The sequence below is a fragment of the Seriola lalandi genome, unplaced genomic scaffold, assembly GCF_002814215.2.
Source record: "Seriola lalandi dorsalis isolate HSWRI2012SDOR001 ecotype SW California unplaced genomic scaffold, Sedor1 jcf7180002054684, whole genome shotgun sequence".
Classification (NCBI taxonomy): Eukaryota; Metazoa; Chordata; class Actinopteri; order Carangiformes; family Carangidae; genus Seriola; species Seriola lalandi.
Window position 1 is genome coordinate 446058 of NW_019525237.1, and position 16196 is coordinate 462253.

Consider the following 16196-nt stretch of genomic DNA (forward strand, 5'->3'; position numbering starts at 1 on the left):
ACACACACACACACACACACACACACACACACAACTCCACAGCCTGAAAGCCTTCAGTTCCCAAACATGTCTTATTCGACCCGTGCTGACCAAAATTACAGAAAAAGCATTTCTTATTTAGATGGAAGTTGCTGCCAAACAGGAGGCGTGGCAAAAGGGAAAAGAAACAGTTTCCCCTTTTGGCCCCACAGGAACTGTTCATTTAATCGTCTCTTATTAGATGTCTCGATATGAAACGCGCCGCATACGTACACGTGTGCCAGCTCGGTTCACTCCAGGAGAAAGCTTTCAGTGCAACCACGCATGCATCCAGTTACATAAGAAGTTGTGTTTCAGATGAGAGACCCAGCCCTCTGTGTGGGGCCAACATGTTTCAGCTACATTTGGTCTCAGCTTGTTTCAGTTTTTATTATTTGACACGTCATGTCAAGATTAATGTGAGATTGTTGAGCCCAATGTCGGTTTTCTCAAGGTGTTTCAGTCAGTTGACCAAAGTTTTTTCATTCTCCGACTGGATCATTTACCCAGAATCTGTCTCTATGTGTCTGTTTATTGTATTTATTGTTATGACACTTGTTTATATATGTACATTAAACCTCCCTGGCTATATGTCAGCATCTAAGTCCCTGCTCCATGTGTGTTTGTCCTGTAGGTGCGTAGCCAGGGCGTCACAGAGGAGCTGAAGTGCCTGAGTTTACTCAATGCTCTGGATAAGGACCAGGACATCCCGGACCAGCTGGCCCAGCTCTTTGGAGAGCCCTGCATCAAACTGGCCGAAGGCATCAAAGCATACATCTCTAAGGTAAGAAAACAAACCGCTGACGTTGAGGATAAGCACAGTAAACACATTACAAATCCTCATATATTAGTTTTAAAGAATGAAACCCGACACAGTAATTACCGATTTATGATTGAATCTCTTAAAATATGATTATTTTGTAAATGGCTTTTAATAGTTAATAACTTCGACATGATTTGAATATTGGTTTTGGTTTAAGTCCAGTCTCCAAGAAAGTGGTTTTAATAGTTTTCCTGTGATGGACATTATTTTTGGGCGGAAACTCTCACGCACACTCGCATGAATGAAATATTAAAGGAGCATTTGAGTATTTCTTTACACCGGTGTAGTAGTTGATGGAAAGATGGAGTTTATTGGAGATGTTTTGTGGATCAGAACCAAAAAATCAGTTCATAGTTTAGAAAATAGGGGGATAAGAAAATATTTTAAATGTACGTTTTACAGAACCAAAGGTCAATTAAAGGCACGGCTGCCAAGCAAATACCACTCCTACATTCTCAATTATCCACTTTATATCTCCTCTATGTGAACCGATAAAATCCAGACTGTAATTATTACCCCCACCCACCCACACACACACACACCCACACACACACACACACACACCAAATTATATTAACCTTTCATGAAGCCTGTTTGGCCGCTCTGCTGACCCTGGGTTAGGGACCAGATGGAGGCTGGTTTCAGCGGAGGAATCTGCTCAGTCACAGTGAGCTGAGAAACATCTGTGGGGAGAGAAACCTCTGGGTGGGACTAATTAGCCGTGATTTGTCATTGTAATGGAGAAGCCATCAGCTGTGAGGGAGTAACGCTCATTATACCCTGTATTTTATACGGGTGGGGGTTTTACTCTGAACTGTTCCGACGGCCTATAGAAAGTTGTTTGCAGCTGGTACAATTTCTTTTATCTTTAAAAACATCACATTGCTGTTAATAATAATTATACTATATATTCAGTAATAGTAATGTTTTTCACTACAATCATCTACTGGTAATTTCCAGCCATGAACTCAAATGTTTCCTTAAAACAACAGTAAAATAAATAATAAGACAGTAAGTATTAATCATATGAATGTGTCTTGGAAACGTACTGTAACCCGTGACGGATTGAGTGGAGGACAAGTGTTATTAGTATCGGAAATGAGAGAGCTACAAGTGAGGCAGCTCATTTGTGTCACTTTGTACCTGACACACTGAATGTTGACCGACAACTCAACTTGTTCTCTACGGACAGATTTTTATATTTGGCTTCGTTTCCTTTATTTTTAGCATCTGTGGAGACGTAGGCAGCGGCGGCGGCGGCGGTGTTGTGTTTAGTGTTTACGGCAATGCGGCCAAGCTCGACCTTTGACCCTGCTGCCTGCGAGAGCGTGTGCAAATATAAACATGACTTTCTGATGCAGGAAAAGCAACATAAAACTAATTAACTGTGTGTACCTGTGCATCTGTATTCCTCACACATTGTCAGAATACAGAGCGTAAACACTGTTGTGCTACAAGTTCACTTTTACGAGCACCAGCATGAGTCTGAACTTGAAAGTTTTGCACCCCTGGGCGTTATTAGGCACGTTAGCACACACACACATTTACAAAAACACCTCTGGCTTTGTGTGTGTGTGTGTGTGTGTTTGCATGCCAAACCTACTTGACTTTTATCGGCTTCATCGTTGAATCTGATGCCCTGATGATCCTGTGCCAGACTTCAGTCAAAAAATGTTCAAGTAAATAAACACAAGCGCCCACTTACAGCTGTCGCTGCGTCACCTCAGGGATGATACAAACGAGTCTTGAGCAATCCCCAATCCTGCCAAACCAGCGACTTCACTACATGTGTGGGAGAGATGCGTTTGAGTTTTATCATCTGCTGCTATTTTTAAGAGACTGAGTCATGCCCACTGACATAAAGACCAGGAGAAGCTGATTCCAGCTGTCTGTTTAGCTGTGTTTACTCTCATTCACCGACTCCTTTTCCACAGCAAACAAAGTTCCCATCATCAGCCTCAACTAGCAAGAAAATACATAAAAGCTTGAGTCCTGTAAAAAGGCGAAATGTACGGATTAAACAAGCAAGACAAAGTGTTAAAGAACTTGCCCCCTTTGCAGTCTTTCTGCTAAGCTAAGCTAAGCTAACACTCAGCTGTCCATCTGTTAGCAAGAGAGCAAAGAGTCACTGTTGAACCATGACTTAAATATGTCTGTTCACTTTGTAGAGATACTGAGACTACTAACAACTCAAATTCAACATACTGTATCTCTACTGTACAACTCCAGTTTCAGTTGTCTACAAATGAAATGTAATATCGCAGTTTACTAATCTAACTAATCTTTTACGTGCTGAATTAAAGATGACTCATCAGACTGAGCTGTAGAACTGTAGACATCTGTTTCAGCCGAGTTCAGGTTCATGAACACCTGGTATCACTCGGCCCCCCCCCGATTGGAGGGATCTGATCAGGTGGTACAACAGTACTTGTGCTATCATTAGCGTCTGCGGTTTCCTGTGGGTCTAAACGTTTTTGAGTCACATGGCCGGAGAAACGCTCACACATAAGATAGGAACGAACGCTAGACAAACACAAGTCGGTCACATTACGATTGTGACTGACACACAGTAGGGTCAGTACATATGTTGAATCAGCATGAAATTACCAACGACTCCGGGAAGCTGTGGTTAAATGAATCCCCCGTCTCTCTCACACACACACACACACACACACACACACACACACACACACACACACACACCCACATGCAGTCATTCATAAACCCACAGAGACGCTCCGGCGATATAAGTCATCTGCTCGGAGACATATTCCAAAAAGGACTTCTCCCTCTTACAGCATCTCCTGCCCACTCAGCCCGCCTCCACACAAACAACCTTTTCTTAAGCCTCTCGTCCTTTTTCTTCAAGGCTACCTCTCTCTCTCTCTCTCTCTCTGTCTCTGTCTCTCTCTCTCTGCTCGACTTGTATGATACAATCGGAGAGTGCTGCTCCATGCCCCCGTGGTCTTCAGTGGACAGGAACAGGAATGTTTAGTTTTTCTCCTCTCCAGCGCAAATGGGTTTATACAGTGAGAACGTGCATGAAACTGTTGACGGCGCACGTCCAAACAAAATTTACATCCAGCGTCGCTCATTTTCCAAACATTGTCACATGCGGACGCTCTCGTCACCAGGGCCAATCCAATTTTTAATTTTAATTTCTCTGTCAGCACTTTGGGTTTTGGGGAAAAAGAAGAAGAAGAAGAATAAGAAGAAGAAGAAAAAGGCATTGTAACCTCTATCTGCTCCGGTAAACAGTTCAACATGGCGGTTTGCACTGTGTGCTGTTTGTTACTGTGTTGTGTTCTTTGTCAAATTGCGTCAATGGATTAAGTTTAAAAAAAAAAACAAGAAAAGAAAAGAAAAGAAAAGAAAAAAGCCAAAAAGCGGAAAATGGTGGTTGAAATTGAGCTGGCAGAACAAACAGGCGCCATCCATCTCTTTCCTAAAATGCTTCAGTGACAGTACTGGAGGTCCAGATTTTCCAACAAGCCTGCAATGCACTGTAAAGAAATGCTGTGCAGATGAATGCTGAGGTTGGTTAGCAGCGTGAATCACTTTGGTTTTATGTAGTAATTAACTACCTTTCAGGGCAGAGACATCATGTCCTTTATGTTCCTCATCAGAGAAATATGACACTTAAATATGAACTTAAACCTAATCTACACGCAACATTCACACCCTGAAATGCTTATTAATTAAAAAGAAAAGTGAGAGAAAACGAGCCTCATCCCTCCGTGTGATAAGCTGTCTGGCAGCAGGGGGGGAGCTCTCAGAGGCAGTTTTCCTCCGCTAATTGATTCACCTGCAGACGCCGTAAATCACACGAATCACCGGATTGGCCGTTGAAATAACCGCCGAGCGCCAAACTCTCTGCGAGGTGGTTTTCCCTCTGCTGAGCCTCACTGGTGAGCGGAGACAGAGACTTTGGGAAACGCCGCTGACCCCGTTTTAGTTTGAAAAACTCTGGGGGGGTTTCCATTTGGAAACGATGACGTAGACGCCCACGGTCGCTCCCCAATTGGAGCATATCAGTTGACCAATCACGAGCCAGACAAAGACGTGGATTAACTGTGAACAGGCCAACCATTGACCAATCACTGACCTCCATTGTGTTTATGTTAAATGGAGCATCTTTTCCAGAGGAGAGAGAGAAGCTGTGACGCTCAGACCAGAAGTTGATCTGGATCTCGGCACCACACCCGTTTTCAAAGTGCTTTGTTGACTGTATCTTTCACAGGTGTGATGCTATCTCTCTCTCTCTCTCTCTCTGTCTCTCTCTCTCTCTCTCTCTCTCTCTCTTGAAAACAATCCCAGCCGTGCTGTCACAGCTGGTAACGAACAGCATTCCTGAGGTCAGATATAGGTCAGGTCTGACCACAGCCACTTGTTACGGTCGGCTCGTTGGCTCGTCGGCTCGTTGGCTCGTCGGCTCGTTGGCATCACAGCTGTTGCAGCCAACAGGTGTCCGGAGGAAAACGCTGATTGCGGCTCCTTATTGCAAATCACTGCTCTTCTGCAATAAGTCTAAATGCGACGGACAGAATCATGACACAGCGATCCGTGTCCGTTCAAGTGGAGATGGAAATGAAGGCAGATGGTATGAAGACTGCCGGGTAACTGATTTTGGATTTAGACGTCAGGTGTATAAACGTTTTAGCTATCCTCATAAGTGTAAAAAGCCTAACCGTTCTGCAATAAGACAGAGTTCACTCGCACTGACTCACACACACACACACACAAACTTTCTGGCGCATAACTGACAGTCCAACAAGTCCAAAACAGATGCTTGGATTTGCTTCACTGATAGATTTAAACTATGCGGTTTGGATGTGCGCTCAGCATCGCCCGCTCACGCTGGTTGCATGAAACAGAGAATGACAAGCGATGAGTCTGAGGAGGGCAGAGCATTAAAACGAGGTGGACGGAGAAGAATGGAAAAGTAATAAGAAGAGGGCCATTACAACAGTCTTGACCGCAGTTTGTTTCCTGGAAAGTATTATGATATGTGTTGGCATGGCGACTCCATTTTTGCGGGTCACACACGCATACGAGCTGTGTTTAATGGAACCGGTGAGCGAGCGATTCCGACGACGATGTGCGTGAGAGGATGACGGGAGGAAAGCCACGATGATGATGGTGGCGGTGCTGGCATGACGTGATGAAGATGGTGCTGAAGGCGTGAAGCGGCGTGATCGAAACAGGAGGGGTGAAGAGTGGAAAGAGTGTAGGAAGGAGGAGACGCTTGGCAAACCCAGCTGGACGGGAACAAATACAACAGGAAGGAGATGAGAGACGCGGAGGGGAAGAAGCGGGAAGCGGAGAATAAAAAAGGTGACGCAGGAAAAAGATGAGAAACGAGCAAAAAATGTGGCGAGCAACCAAGAGAGAAAAAAAATATCACAATGAGATATTGATTATAGAGTGGAGGAGTGGAAGAAAAAAATAGTATTGGCTGAGTTAAACCTCAAAGAAATGCTTGTTTAAAAACCACATAATGATCCGAAAGTTCAAATGAAATGAACAATACAAAGGACCACACTAGTTTTAGCTCATCACTACACATCAGACACACTTTACATTACTGCTCAGTATTTATTAGCATTTCAGTTGAGTTTATTTCCCCTTTAGGAATCAATTCCTCTCAGACTGTTTCATTATTGTATGAAAATCATCTTCAGACTGTCCTGGTGTAAAGTGGATCCGTCATGGCCTGTTTCTTTTTACACAGCTGAGACATTTCCGCTGCACGCTGTGGAAAATCAAACTCACATATGGAAACTGTGAAAGAGTTGATGTGACTTTTATAAACAAACAAACAAAAAAAAGAACATGTCAGCGTTGATGTTATAAAAATGTAACTCTGATATAGGGCTCTCAAATGTCACAAAAAGTGGAAACAGACCTTTCAATTGTGTTTAGCTGACTTTTCTAAAAAAAAAAGAAAAGAAAAATCACAGTTTTCTATCTAAATCTCTATTGCTCTATTTAAAAAGTACAAGAAATATTCAATTATATGTCCAAGGAATTATCCAGAATGTCACTGGTGGGTTTAATTTGAAATTTAATTCATTAGCTGCGGTCATATGTACTTAACACTACGGTTGAGTAGCATTTAAATTAATTTACACCCAGTATAAAGGAGCAACTGGTTCCAGTTCAGTTCATTATGGTATGAAAATCAATTTGCAGATGCTTGAAACTTTGTTAAATCTATTATATTGAGCGATTAGTCGGCTTATTTTTACATAATCATGGCAGGGAAAGAAACTTTATTGCATCTTTTAGCACCTGACATGTTGGGAGTCGAACCCTGTTCTGGTATGAACTGAAATCAGTGACCTACTGTAAGGTGGGAAATCAATTTAGAAGCAGATTGTAATGTACAATCGTTAGAATCGATAGACTTTACTTTCTCTAAAGAGAGAAAAGAAAAGCAGAAAACGACAGGAGGCGAAAGATAAAGAGTTTCCTCCTGTTACAGATTTAAAATCTCTCCACCTGGAGAATTCAGCTCCACGGGGCTCGATACTCTGCTACTATGTGGAATAGACTCTGACATATACGATGCATTCATAAAGTATTCAGACCCCTTCCCCTTCATATACATTTTGTTATGTTGCAGCCTTATATACTAAAATTGTCTGAATTCGTTTTCCCGCTCATCAATCTGCTGCATGAACACATGCAGCGAGCGATGTCCATTCCATCTCGCAGATGTAAAGTTATTGTATTATCTTGCATGCACACGCTGCCGTGTGGATGATTTAAAGAGAGACGGGGGAAAGTGCAAGAGGCTGGAGACCAGCAGGGGAGAGGAAAGGGAGGATGAGAGGGGAGATACAGCGCAGGAGGATTTTATGGCATGTGTGTGACTAAGCTGAGATATTTCGAGTCTTAAGCTCTCACCCCCCCCCCAGTGGAGGCCGGAGTAACTTTCCTCCTCCGCTGCACCCCGCTGTGCTTGGTTAAAGAGGCAGCGCTGAAACGTCTGCACCTGCTGAGAAAAGTTGCCAATGCGTCGGCTCGCAGCTTTCAGTCGCGGTGATGGATCACCCTCGCAGACGGGGTCAGGGTTAACACATCCAGGGCAGGAATTCACACATGCGCTCGCTCGAACGTTCTCTCCTGCGTCTCAGCTGTTGCGTGTCTTTACCGCCACTCTAACTTAAAGACCAGCGTGGTCAATAACGGCTGCGTGCATGAGCAGAGACGGCGGTTTGCTCTATTTTAGCACATGCACTGCAGACTAGATGCTACAGTGGCTGGGTAGCAGTTATTTTCTTTGGAGAGGAATGACTTTCCTTCCTCCGGTTTAGGTCGAAGGGTCAACACCAGCTCCCCATGCACTCGTTCACCTTCAGCCAATTACAGGAAAGGGATTTACCTTTCGTTTTAGGGAGGCCAGGGTTGACGAGGCTTAGAAATAGCAAGTGAAACCCAAACCACACCCGCTTGTAGATCTACAGATTTGCTAAGTAAGATTTTTTTCTCTTCCTTGCGACCCTCAAAAGGAGAAGAGTTAACGGATGGATGGATGGATTTTTTTTCTCCCCTGTAGAAGAAAACCATCATGACTTTTTATTTATTTATTTTTTTAAAGGCTGAGAATTTGCTTGTGGTGATAATTGTGGCACAGTGTGTGACAGATGTGCATGCAGAGACTCATGCACTTCAGATGGACACAGTGTAATCCAGTTTACTTCCTGTAGCTACAATTTACAGATGTCCCCTAAACGCCTCACATGCAGGCTATCAGCAGATGCTAGTTGCTGCTCACATCATCAGGGGCCCCACTGAAGGGGGGTGGGGGGGGGGCCCCCCTTTTCCCCCTGGGGGATCCTCCTAAAAGTGCACCTCTGCATGCGAGATCAGCCGACCTTGATCTTCATCAATGGATGACGTGAACTCGGTTAACTGCGACTGTCAACTGATATTTGCCAGGGTCAGAAATGAACATGAGACCCATCTCCGTGGCAACTGGGTAGCTAATGAAGAGCATGTGATAGGGTTGAAAGTTTGAATCCCTGGAGTTGGATTTGTTCTGTCGAACAACAATTTTCATGGTGAAGAATAAAATACTGAAAGTTCACAAACTGAGAACAGGTTTATTATCTTGTTGTATGATTTTTAAATTATATAATAACAATAATGAAAAGCAGAAGAAGCGGTTTTACCGTTGACTGTTGACCCCGTCACGCCGCAGTGAGTTATTTCTTATCAGAGGTCAGTTCCTGTAGAGGAACAATGCTCCTCTGGCCTCTCTTTGTCCGACTCTGATGTATTGTAGGTGTTGTATCAGTAAATCTGCTCCATGTCAAGCGCTGATGTCATAGCAAATATTTGGCCTTTGACTTGTGATGCAGAACAGCTGTTTTGATCGCTGTCTTGGTCAGGGCGTGGACAGACACGCAGCAGGCTCTGTGTTCTGTAACGAAACGGGCATTTGGATGTGTTAGGTTCTGCTCAGTGACATTTTTGTGGACTCGTATAATTTGTCTTAGCCTCCAAATCTGCTCTTGTTTTACTTTGACATCACACAGTAAGAGTCTGTGCCTTTCATCTCTCCCTCTGTTTGTCTCTTGTTTTTCCATATCAAAGAGCTTGTGTTTTACAAGTGCACAGTTTAAAATCAGTCCTTTTACCGTCCAAGAATAATCTACACATGAAGGAAATGGATTGTACCGAAGTGACCCTGGAACTGCAGGGGAACGGGACTTCAACTCACAAAGCTCTGATTGAAATCAAAGAGTCAGAGACACATGACTCTGCAATTTATCAGGCATGAACTTTTAATTATCTTTATGGATTTTTAAAAACTCATGAGCTCGGCAGGCGAGACTTTGGTTCTAAGATGATCCTTAAATAACTCTGCCAACATGAAATGAGTGCGCCCATGCAACGGTCCGTCACATCCAGGCCACTGTACACGAGCTACTTCTTCTATCTGATAAGTGGAACAACCAGTGTTTGCTGCACTTAAAACTTTATTAATTCACAAGATTATTAAAAATATAAACTGAAATTACATGCATTTGTTATCTGATGCAGTAATAAACAGAGAATAAAAAAGAGAAATGCCTACTGTGCAGAAAACTGAATAATGATAATGAAAACAAATTCTGCTGTAGCCTTTTAGTGATACATTATCTTTGGTTGATAAATAAAAGTATCTATTGACATCACTGATACTGGACTTTGTATTACTTAGTAATTTGTGGGATCGCCCATCATTAAAGTATGACTTTAATTACATTTTATATCTTTATATCATCGCCCAAAACCACGTCAAACGAGGTCATCTCACTCCCCGATGATGAAGAGATGGCGGTCAGCATTATGTAACCATAACAACGTGGTCATTCAGAGTGACGACCACTTGTTTCTTTGGCTTGAGACAAAACCAAAGTTGACCCCTGACCTCAGCGAAGCCTTATCTTATTCTGCTCTACAGTTGGCTATTGAAAAACAAATGTCAGTCAATGACATGCCGTGTATACACGCGCACAGGGAGGAGGTGGAGGGGCTGCAGTGTTGTTAGTGATTTCCAACTGATACACAAACACAAAAGACCCCTTGTGTCCGGCGTCGACCACCCTGCCTCTTTCCATTCAGCCCTCAGGCTCCGGGTTCCAGCAACCCCCCGACAATCCTCCCCTACCTCCCTCCGTCTCCACACCACAGCTCCTTCACCGAAGACACTGAAGGTCGCTGAGTTTAGATCCTTTAACACTTAATGCAAGAGGGCAAGAAGCTTCAGCTCTGTCACGATACATGTGTTAAATGGCTGAATTCCAGACTCATCATCTTTGGGGGATTTCCCCAAAGCAGGATTCTTCAATACAATGTGTTCACTTGTAAAATGTAAAATATATATACGCACAGCATATTCCCAGGGCATTTCAAAACTCATATAAAGAAGCTCACAGTCTTCAACTTCAACTTTTAACTCTCTCTTGCTCAAAGCCCGGCAGACACTTTCCTTCCTGCTGCTAGAGCAATGTTAAAAAAGCGCGCACCAATCGATTTAGTATCCTCATTTCCAGCTCGACGTCATAATTAATTTAATAAAGTATTAATATATTGCTGCTTTGGTACAAGTACCGGAGAGATGGAGATGTACCAACGGAAGCCAGGCACCGCTTATTAGCTCGTAATGAGATTTATTACTTCCTCTCAAGGTCTCGTACCGGCTTCGGCTCTTTGATCTTCATCTCGCTGACCAGCCCTGGCAAACATTTGAAAGCCTTTCGTTGTTACTGACTTCTTTGAGGATTCATGTGCTCAGTCTTTCATGTAGAAGATAACATTCAGCGTTGAAATAGCTGATAAGTTTTTAACTCCTGAATATTTGATGTTCCTCTTTCCTCATTATTAAACTTCTGTTTCCTTGTTACATGAATAAGTTGAGTGTCTGAGTCAATGATTTATCAGATTGATAAACGACCTTAAAAAACTTTTGAAAAAAAGCTGAATTCAGCCGTAGAAAATCTGTAAAGTGAAGGAAATAAAGAGGGAGAAGGGTTAAAAAAGAAAAAGTGGATAAACCATAACCAGAGGGAGGGAGGAGAAGTGAGAATGGAAAAAACAGAAATAAAAGGGGGAGACAAGATTTTTATTGTTCTTGATGTAACATGACGATACATGTGTGAGCAATGACAAACGCCAGATTGCAACACACTCGGCTCACACCTGCTTAAGGATAATAACGCTGAACTAGACTTCTCAGTATTACAATCTATTTCTTATGCAACTGGAGATCAGCAGGAAAAGTTTAATTCTGACTTTAAAAACATTCCTGTTTGTAATCTTGATGAAAACCTTTTATCCACACTTTTGAAATTCTGTGGTGACAGTTTTTTCTCTCTGACAGTTTTTTCTCTAGAGAGAGAAAGAGGAGGCTTACTGTGAATTTTCCTGTTAGCAAACAAGCTAAAGAGCTAACCGACAATTAGAGCTTTAATTCTTTATTAAATTAAATTAAATTAAACGGTACAAACCTGAGAACTAAATGTCAGCGGCGAGTAAAAAGAAAAGCACAGAGGAAAATAGAGAGAAGCTCTGGGAGCTATCGCTAGCATGTTTCTAGGTTGCTTGCATGTTAGCGGTTAGCTTGCTAGTTAGCCCTGCAGGTAGCTACTACGTCACCAAGCTCCATGATGATGGAGATACATTTGTTGTGTCTGACTTTCTGGTGTCCGCTCCTGAACACCATTAAACATGAATTTCGTATTAAAATTAAACCTTTTCAATAACGTTAGCTGCTAAATTTAGCCCCCAATAATCTAATGTGAGTTTAACTTATTTTTAATGACTTGAAAATTTTAAAAATGTATCAAGATGCAGTGGAAAAGCTTTTCTGGGTTTCATTCATTCCAACATTCATTTCCTTATTTTGATTTATTGTATTTCATTGATAGTTAGTTTGCTTAGTGAGTTGCTGTAATATATATATATCTTCTAGTTTAAAACAGACAACACTGCTATAAGAAACCCTTATAAGGATGTAAAGCCTCTTGGAAACACTGTGAAAGCCCCCAGCCTTTACATATTTCTACATTTTTTGGTGCATTTACAGACCAAACATTGTTATAGCCCAACATAACAACTGCTAGATTTGGCTCTTTGGCTTCTAGCCTCAGCTAAAAACTCAACAGTAGGTCCATTTGGATAAACAGGCCCAACATTGTCTCTGTTAAAACATACTGCCGGCTTTGTTGCGACCTTGGAAATGTGACATTTTCGCGTCTGATGAAGCCATGGTTTCATTACCACAGTCAAGGATGTTTTTGTTGATTAGGTTTTATTGAGTTTCCTTCTGGGAAAAAAATGTTTTAAAAAGTCCCTTCGGTACATCCCCAGCTACAAGAGGAGCTTCTGTGAATCCTTAAATTGTTATGTTCATGTCTAATATCATCTCTTGACCACACTGTCTCCTTGGCCGAGGCTTTTATCTCTTTTTATTTATAGCCATCCTCTAGATGTGCACCGACTTCCTGGACCACAGTCTGTTTCAGCTGTCAGCATGAAAAATAAGATGGAAAAGCTGGCATAAACACGACTGCGAGATAAAAGAAAAAACATGTAACTCCTATGAAGTCATCACAATGTAAGCACAAAATCCAAACCGCGCTGTACATTTGATAAACGGCCTCATTTTGACAGTCTAAACAATAAGTGTTTGAGACTTACCACCTTGCGAGCTTGGAAACGTTCCCCCGGATTTGTTTTTATGTAAAATATATGTCTTAAGGGCCTCACTTATTTTACAGTGTTTTCAAAGAAAGCTGTGGTCTTAAGAGATGACTTACTATAAACCACAGAGAGACGAGTCAGGGCCAAACTGAATCTTCGTATTTGTTTTGACCTGCCAGACGGAGCAGATGGGCGGGTTATTGGACACGGTTTTGAAAGATGTTCTGCTGATGAAACAATGTTTTTCTTACGATGGAACAAATTTCTGTCTTGTACATTTGCCAGCGTCAAGCAAAAAACAAACCCAACAACTGTCACACAAAATAGTTTAATTAATAATAAAATATAACGTGTTTAAAAAGAGCTTTTTCTACATAAAATAAATACAGCAAATACAACTGAAGCTAAATAAAAGCAAAGAAAACTGTACAAATACCTGCAGCATCACTGTCTAAAATAAAAATATAAATGAGAGCCCTTTAAAAAATGTACAAAGAAAATAAATTATCATGATTTCTAAATGCTTGTACCATGAAAACACTCGGACCCGGTCTAAAAGCATTAAAAGACAAAGTATCGCTGTCTCCTGTTCGACAGCTGATCAAAGAGTTTCACCCCAGACAACTCCAGAAAAGTTTTAACCGTGCTGCTTTTTAACTTTGAATAAAATCCCACTTTCAGCCAGTGAAGATCGACACATCCAAAGAAATTCAGCCTGACTAACTCGAAGAGTCTGGACACTGGGGATTTCTCTTTAGAGCCAAGTACGGCAGATTCACAGCTGTTTCGCTTCGCTGTTAATCAGTTTTAGCTCTTTTTTGTTGCACCTAATCTTCTAATAACGCCACTCAAGATCTGGTTCAGTGGACTACTGACTGTGTCTCCATCACTGGTTCACTCAGCGCATCATATTGTCAGTGGAGCCGAGACGCTGCAGCATTTGACGCGTGAACACCAACACCTGATGCACCATGATCGAACGTCTGCTTCTCTGGGAGAGCTGAGTTTGAAATTAAATTGCAATGATGAAACAAGTAAAAAATTCCTCAATGAAGTGACTTGCACTCAGTAAGGTGTGACTGTTCTGTTGAATATAATCCATCTCTGTATCATGGCAGGTGAATTCTCCATAAATGTTAATCTCAGACTTGTTTCCATCCAGTTTGCAAACTAAAAAAAAACTAAAAGAAACTTTGACCACCAAGATATAATCAGTTTCTCCTGGAGTCCGGGTGAACATTTGTAACGAATTTGAAGCGTTTTGTGTGGTCACCACCCCCCTTGACCTTTGACCTTTAACCCCCAAAATATAATCAGTTCATCCTTGAGTCCTATCGAATATTTGTGCTAATTATGAAGAAGTTCTGTCAAGGCCTGACTGAGACATGGCGTCCACGAGAATGGGAAGGATGTACGGACGGACAACCCGAAAACAATGGATACTGTTAAAAATATAAATGAAACTATTGTATGAACTTTATACATACAGTATATATACAGTATACATAAACATACAGTAACCTACAATCTGTGGTAACATACACAATTAACCAAATACAGTGTGTGTCCAACGGGCTCTTACAGCACAGACCCACATTATATACTGTGCACAAAGAACGTTCTCCATGGAACCGGTTGAGCTCATGCGTTCTCACATGCACAGGCCTGCAGTACACAGCAGTTATTCCTGCACCACGGGCCTGTGAGCGGTTTTGTTTTGTTTTTGTTTGGTATTACACATCAGTCCTGTAACCACCGCGTGTCTTGTGCTGTGTCAGCAGCAACAGACAAGGTCAAAGTCCTTGCAGAAACAATAAAAAGCGATTGTGATTGGAGATACGAGGAGGCCAGCGACTGTGTTTACGTGCACAGAGGACTGCTGAGGCAAGCGTCCATGACGGTCTTGTTTTTATGCTTTATCACATAATAATCGTTAATGTTTTAATAATACTGCACCCACGAAACTGGGTTTAACAGACACACAGAAATCAGCACTGATGACTTCAGCTGTTTGCATGACATTGGGACATTAAATCATTAATTCTTTAATCTGGAAAAAGAGATCAGATCACATGTATCAACCCTAAATGATATTTCAGTACAGTACCAGTAGATGTTAATGCATTTTAATAATAATAATAATAATAATAATAGTTAATATTCTTTCTGGTACAGACTAAAAATATTTAAATAATATCAATATTTTTAACATTGCATTCGACCTATGACATGTCGATTTCCTCTTTATTAATATCTTTGATTATCAGATTATCAGGGATACGACTGACAACAAAGAAGATGAAAAAAAAGGCAAGAAAGTGCAAAAAAAACCAGAAACATCTTGTGTTTGGAGCTGGCTTTTTTGCACTATACAAAACAACATAAAGGTTTTCCATGTGTCAGTACGTCATTATTGTGACTCAGCAGTTATTGATATCAGTATTCACCCGTGTCAAGCGAAACTTCAAAACACAGAGAGTCCAAGAAAGGCTGCAAAACAGCCCCGCCCCTGGCCTAGTTCCATGCTGTTTGTGTCCTTAGGAGTTAAAACTGTATTGTGAAAGAGATTAAGTGTTACAGAGAGAGAGAGAGAGAGAGAGAGAGAGAGAGAGAGAGAGAGACACAGGGAGGGAGGAGACAGAGAGAGAATGAATGCAGTAGAAACAGATTCCTTGATGACAGCTTTACAGTCACTGATGTGTTTGTGCAGAAAGAAACGCAAACAAACACACGGAGGACGCTAAATACACAAAAAGCGTCGGTTTGTTGCGCATCAACGGTTTCATCCTGTTTGTGAAAGTGTGAGGGGAGACGTGGAGAAAACGAGCGAAGAGAAGAAGAAAAACCGAGCTGATGTGCGACTGAACCTCAACTCAATAAAAAAGGCTGATAGCAGCCTCTTTGTTTCTCAGGAGTGTGAAGTAAACTGCTTCCTTGTCTGTACACAACATTCTTCTGGCAGGAAACTCCCACAGCAAACAGGTCAGTTATCAGAGGCTGGCATCGAGTCAGCCACTGGTGCGTTACCTGTCATAAAAAAACCTTTTCCCTCGCTGCGTCTCAGCGATAAACCGCTAATGGCCGACTTCTGTTTGGTCACAGGGCGAATAAATCACAGTCAGATGCCTGTGATGAACGCACACAGATATATATATATATA

The 16196-nt window shown here is 41.9% G+C and overlaps 1 protein-coding gene across 1 annotated transcript in view; it reads left to right on the forward strand.

Annotated features, from left to right (window-relative positions):
* tnfsf10l (TNF superfamily member 10, like) overlaps positions 1 to 16196 on the forward strand; it is a 62145-nt gene that overhangs the window by 26726 nt on the left and 19223 nt on the right. Inside the window, exon 2 of the mRNA XM_023422688.2 lies at positions 653 to 802. Within this exon, the coding sequence (XP_023278456.1) occupies positions 653 to 802 (150 nt within the window). The remainder of the gene's footprint in view (positions 1 to 652; positions 803 to 16196) is intronic.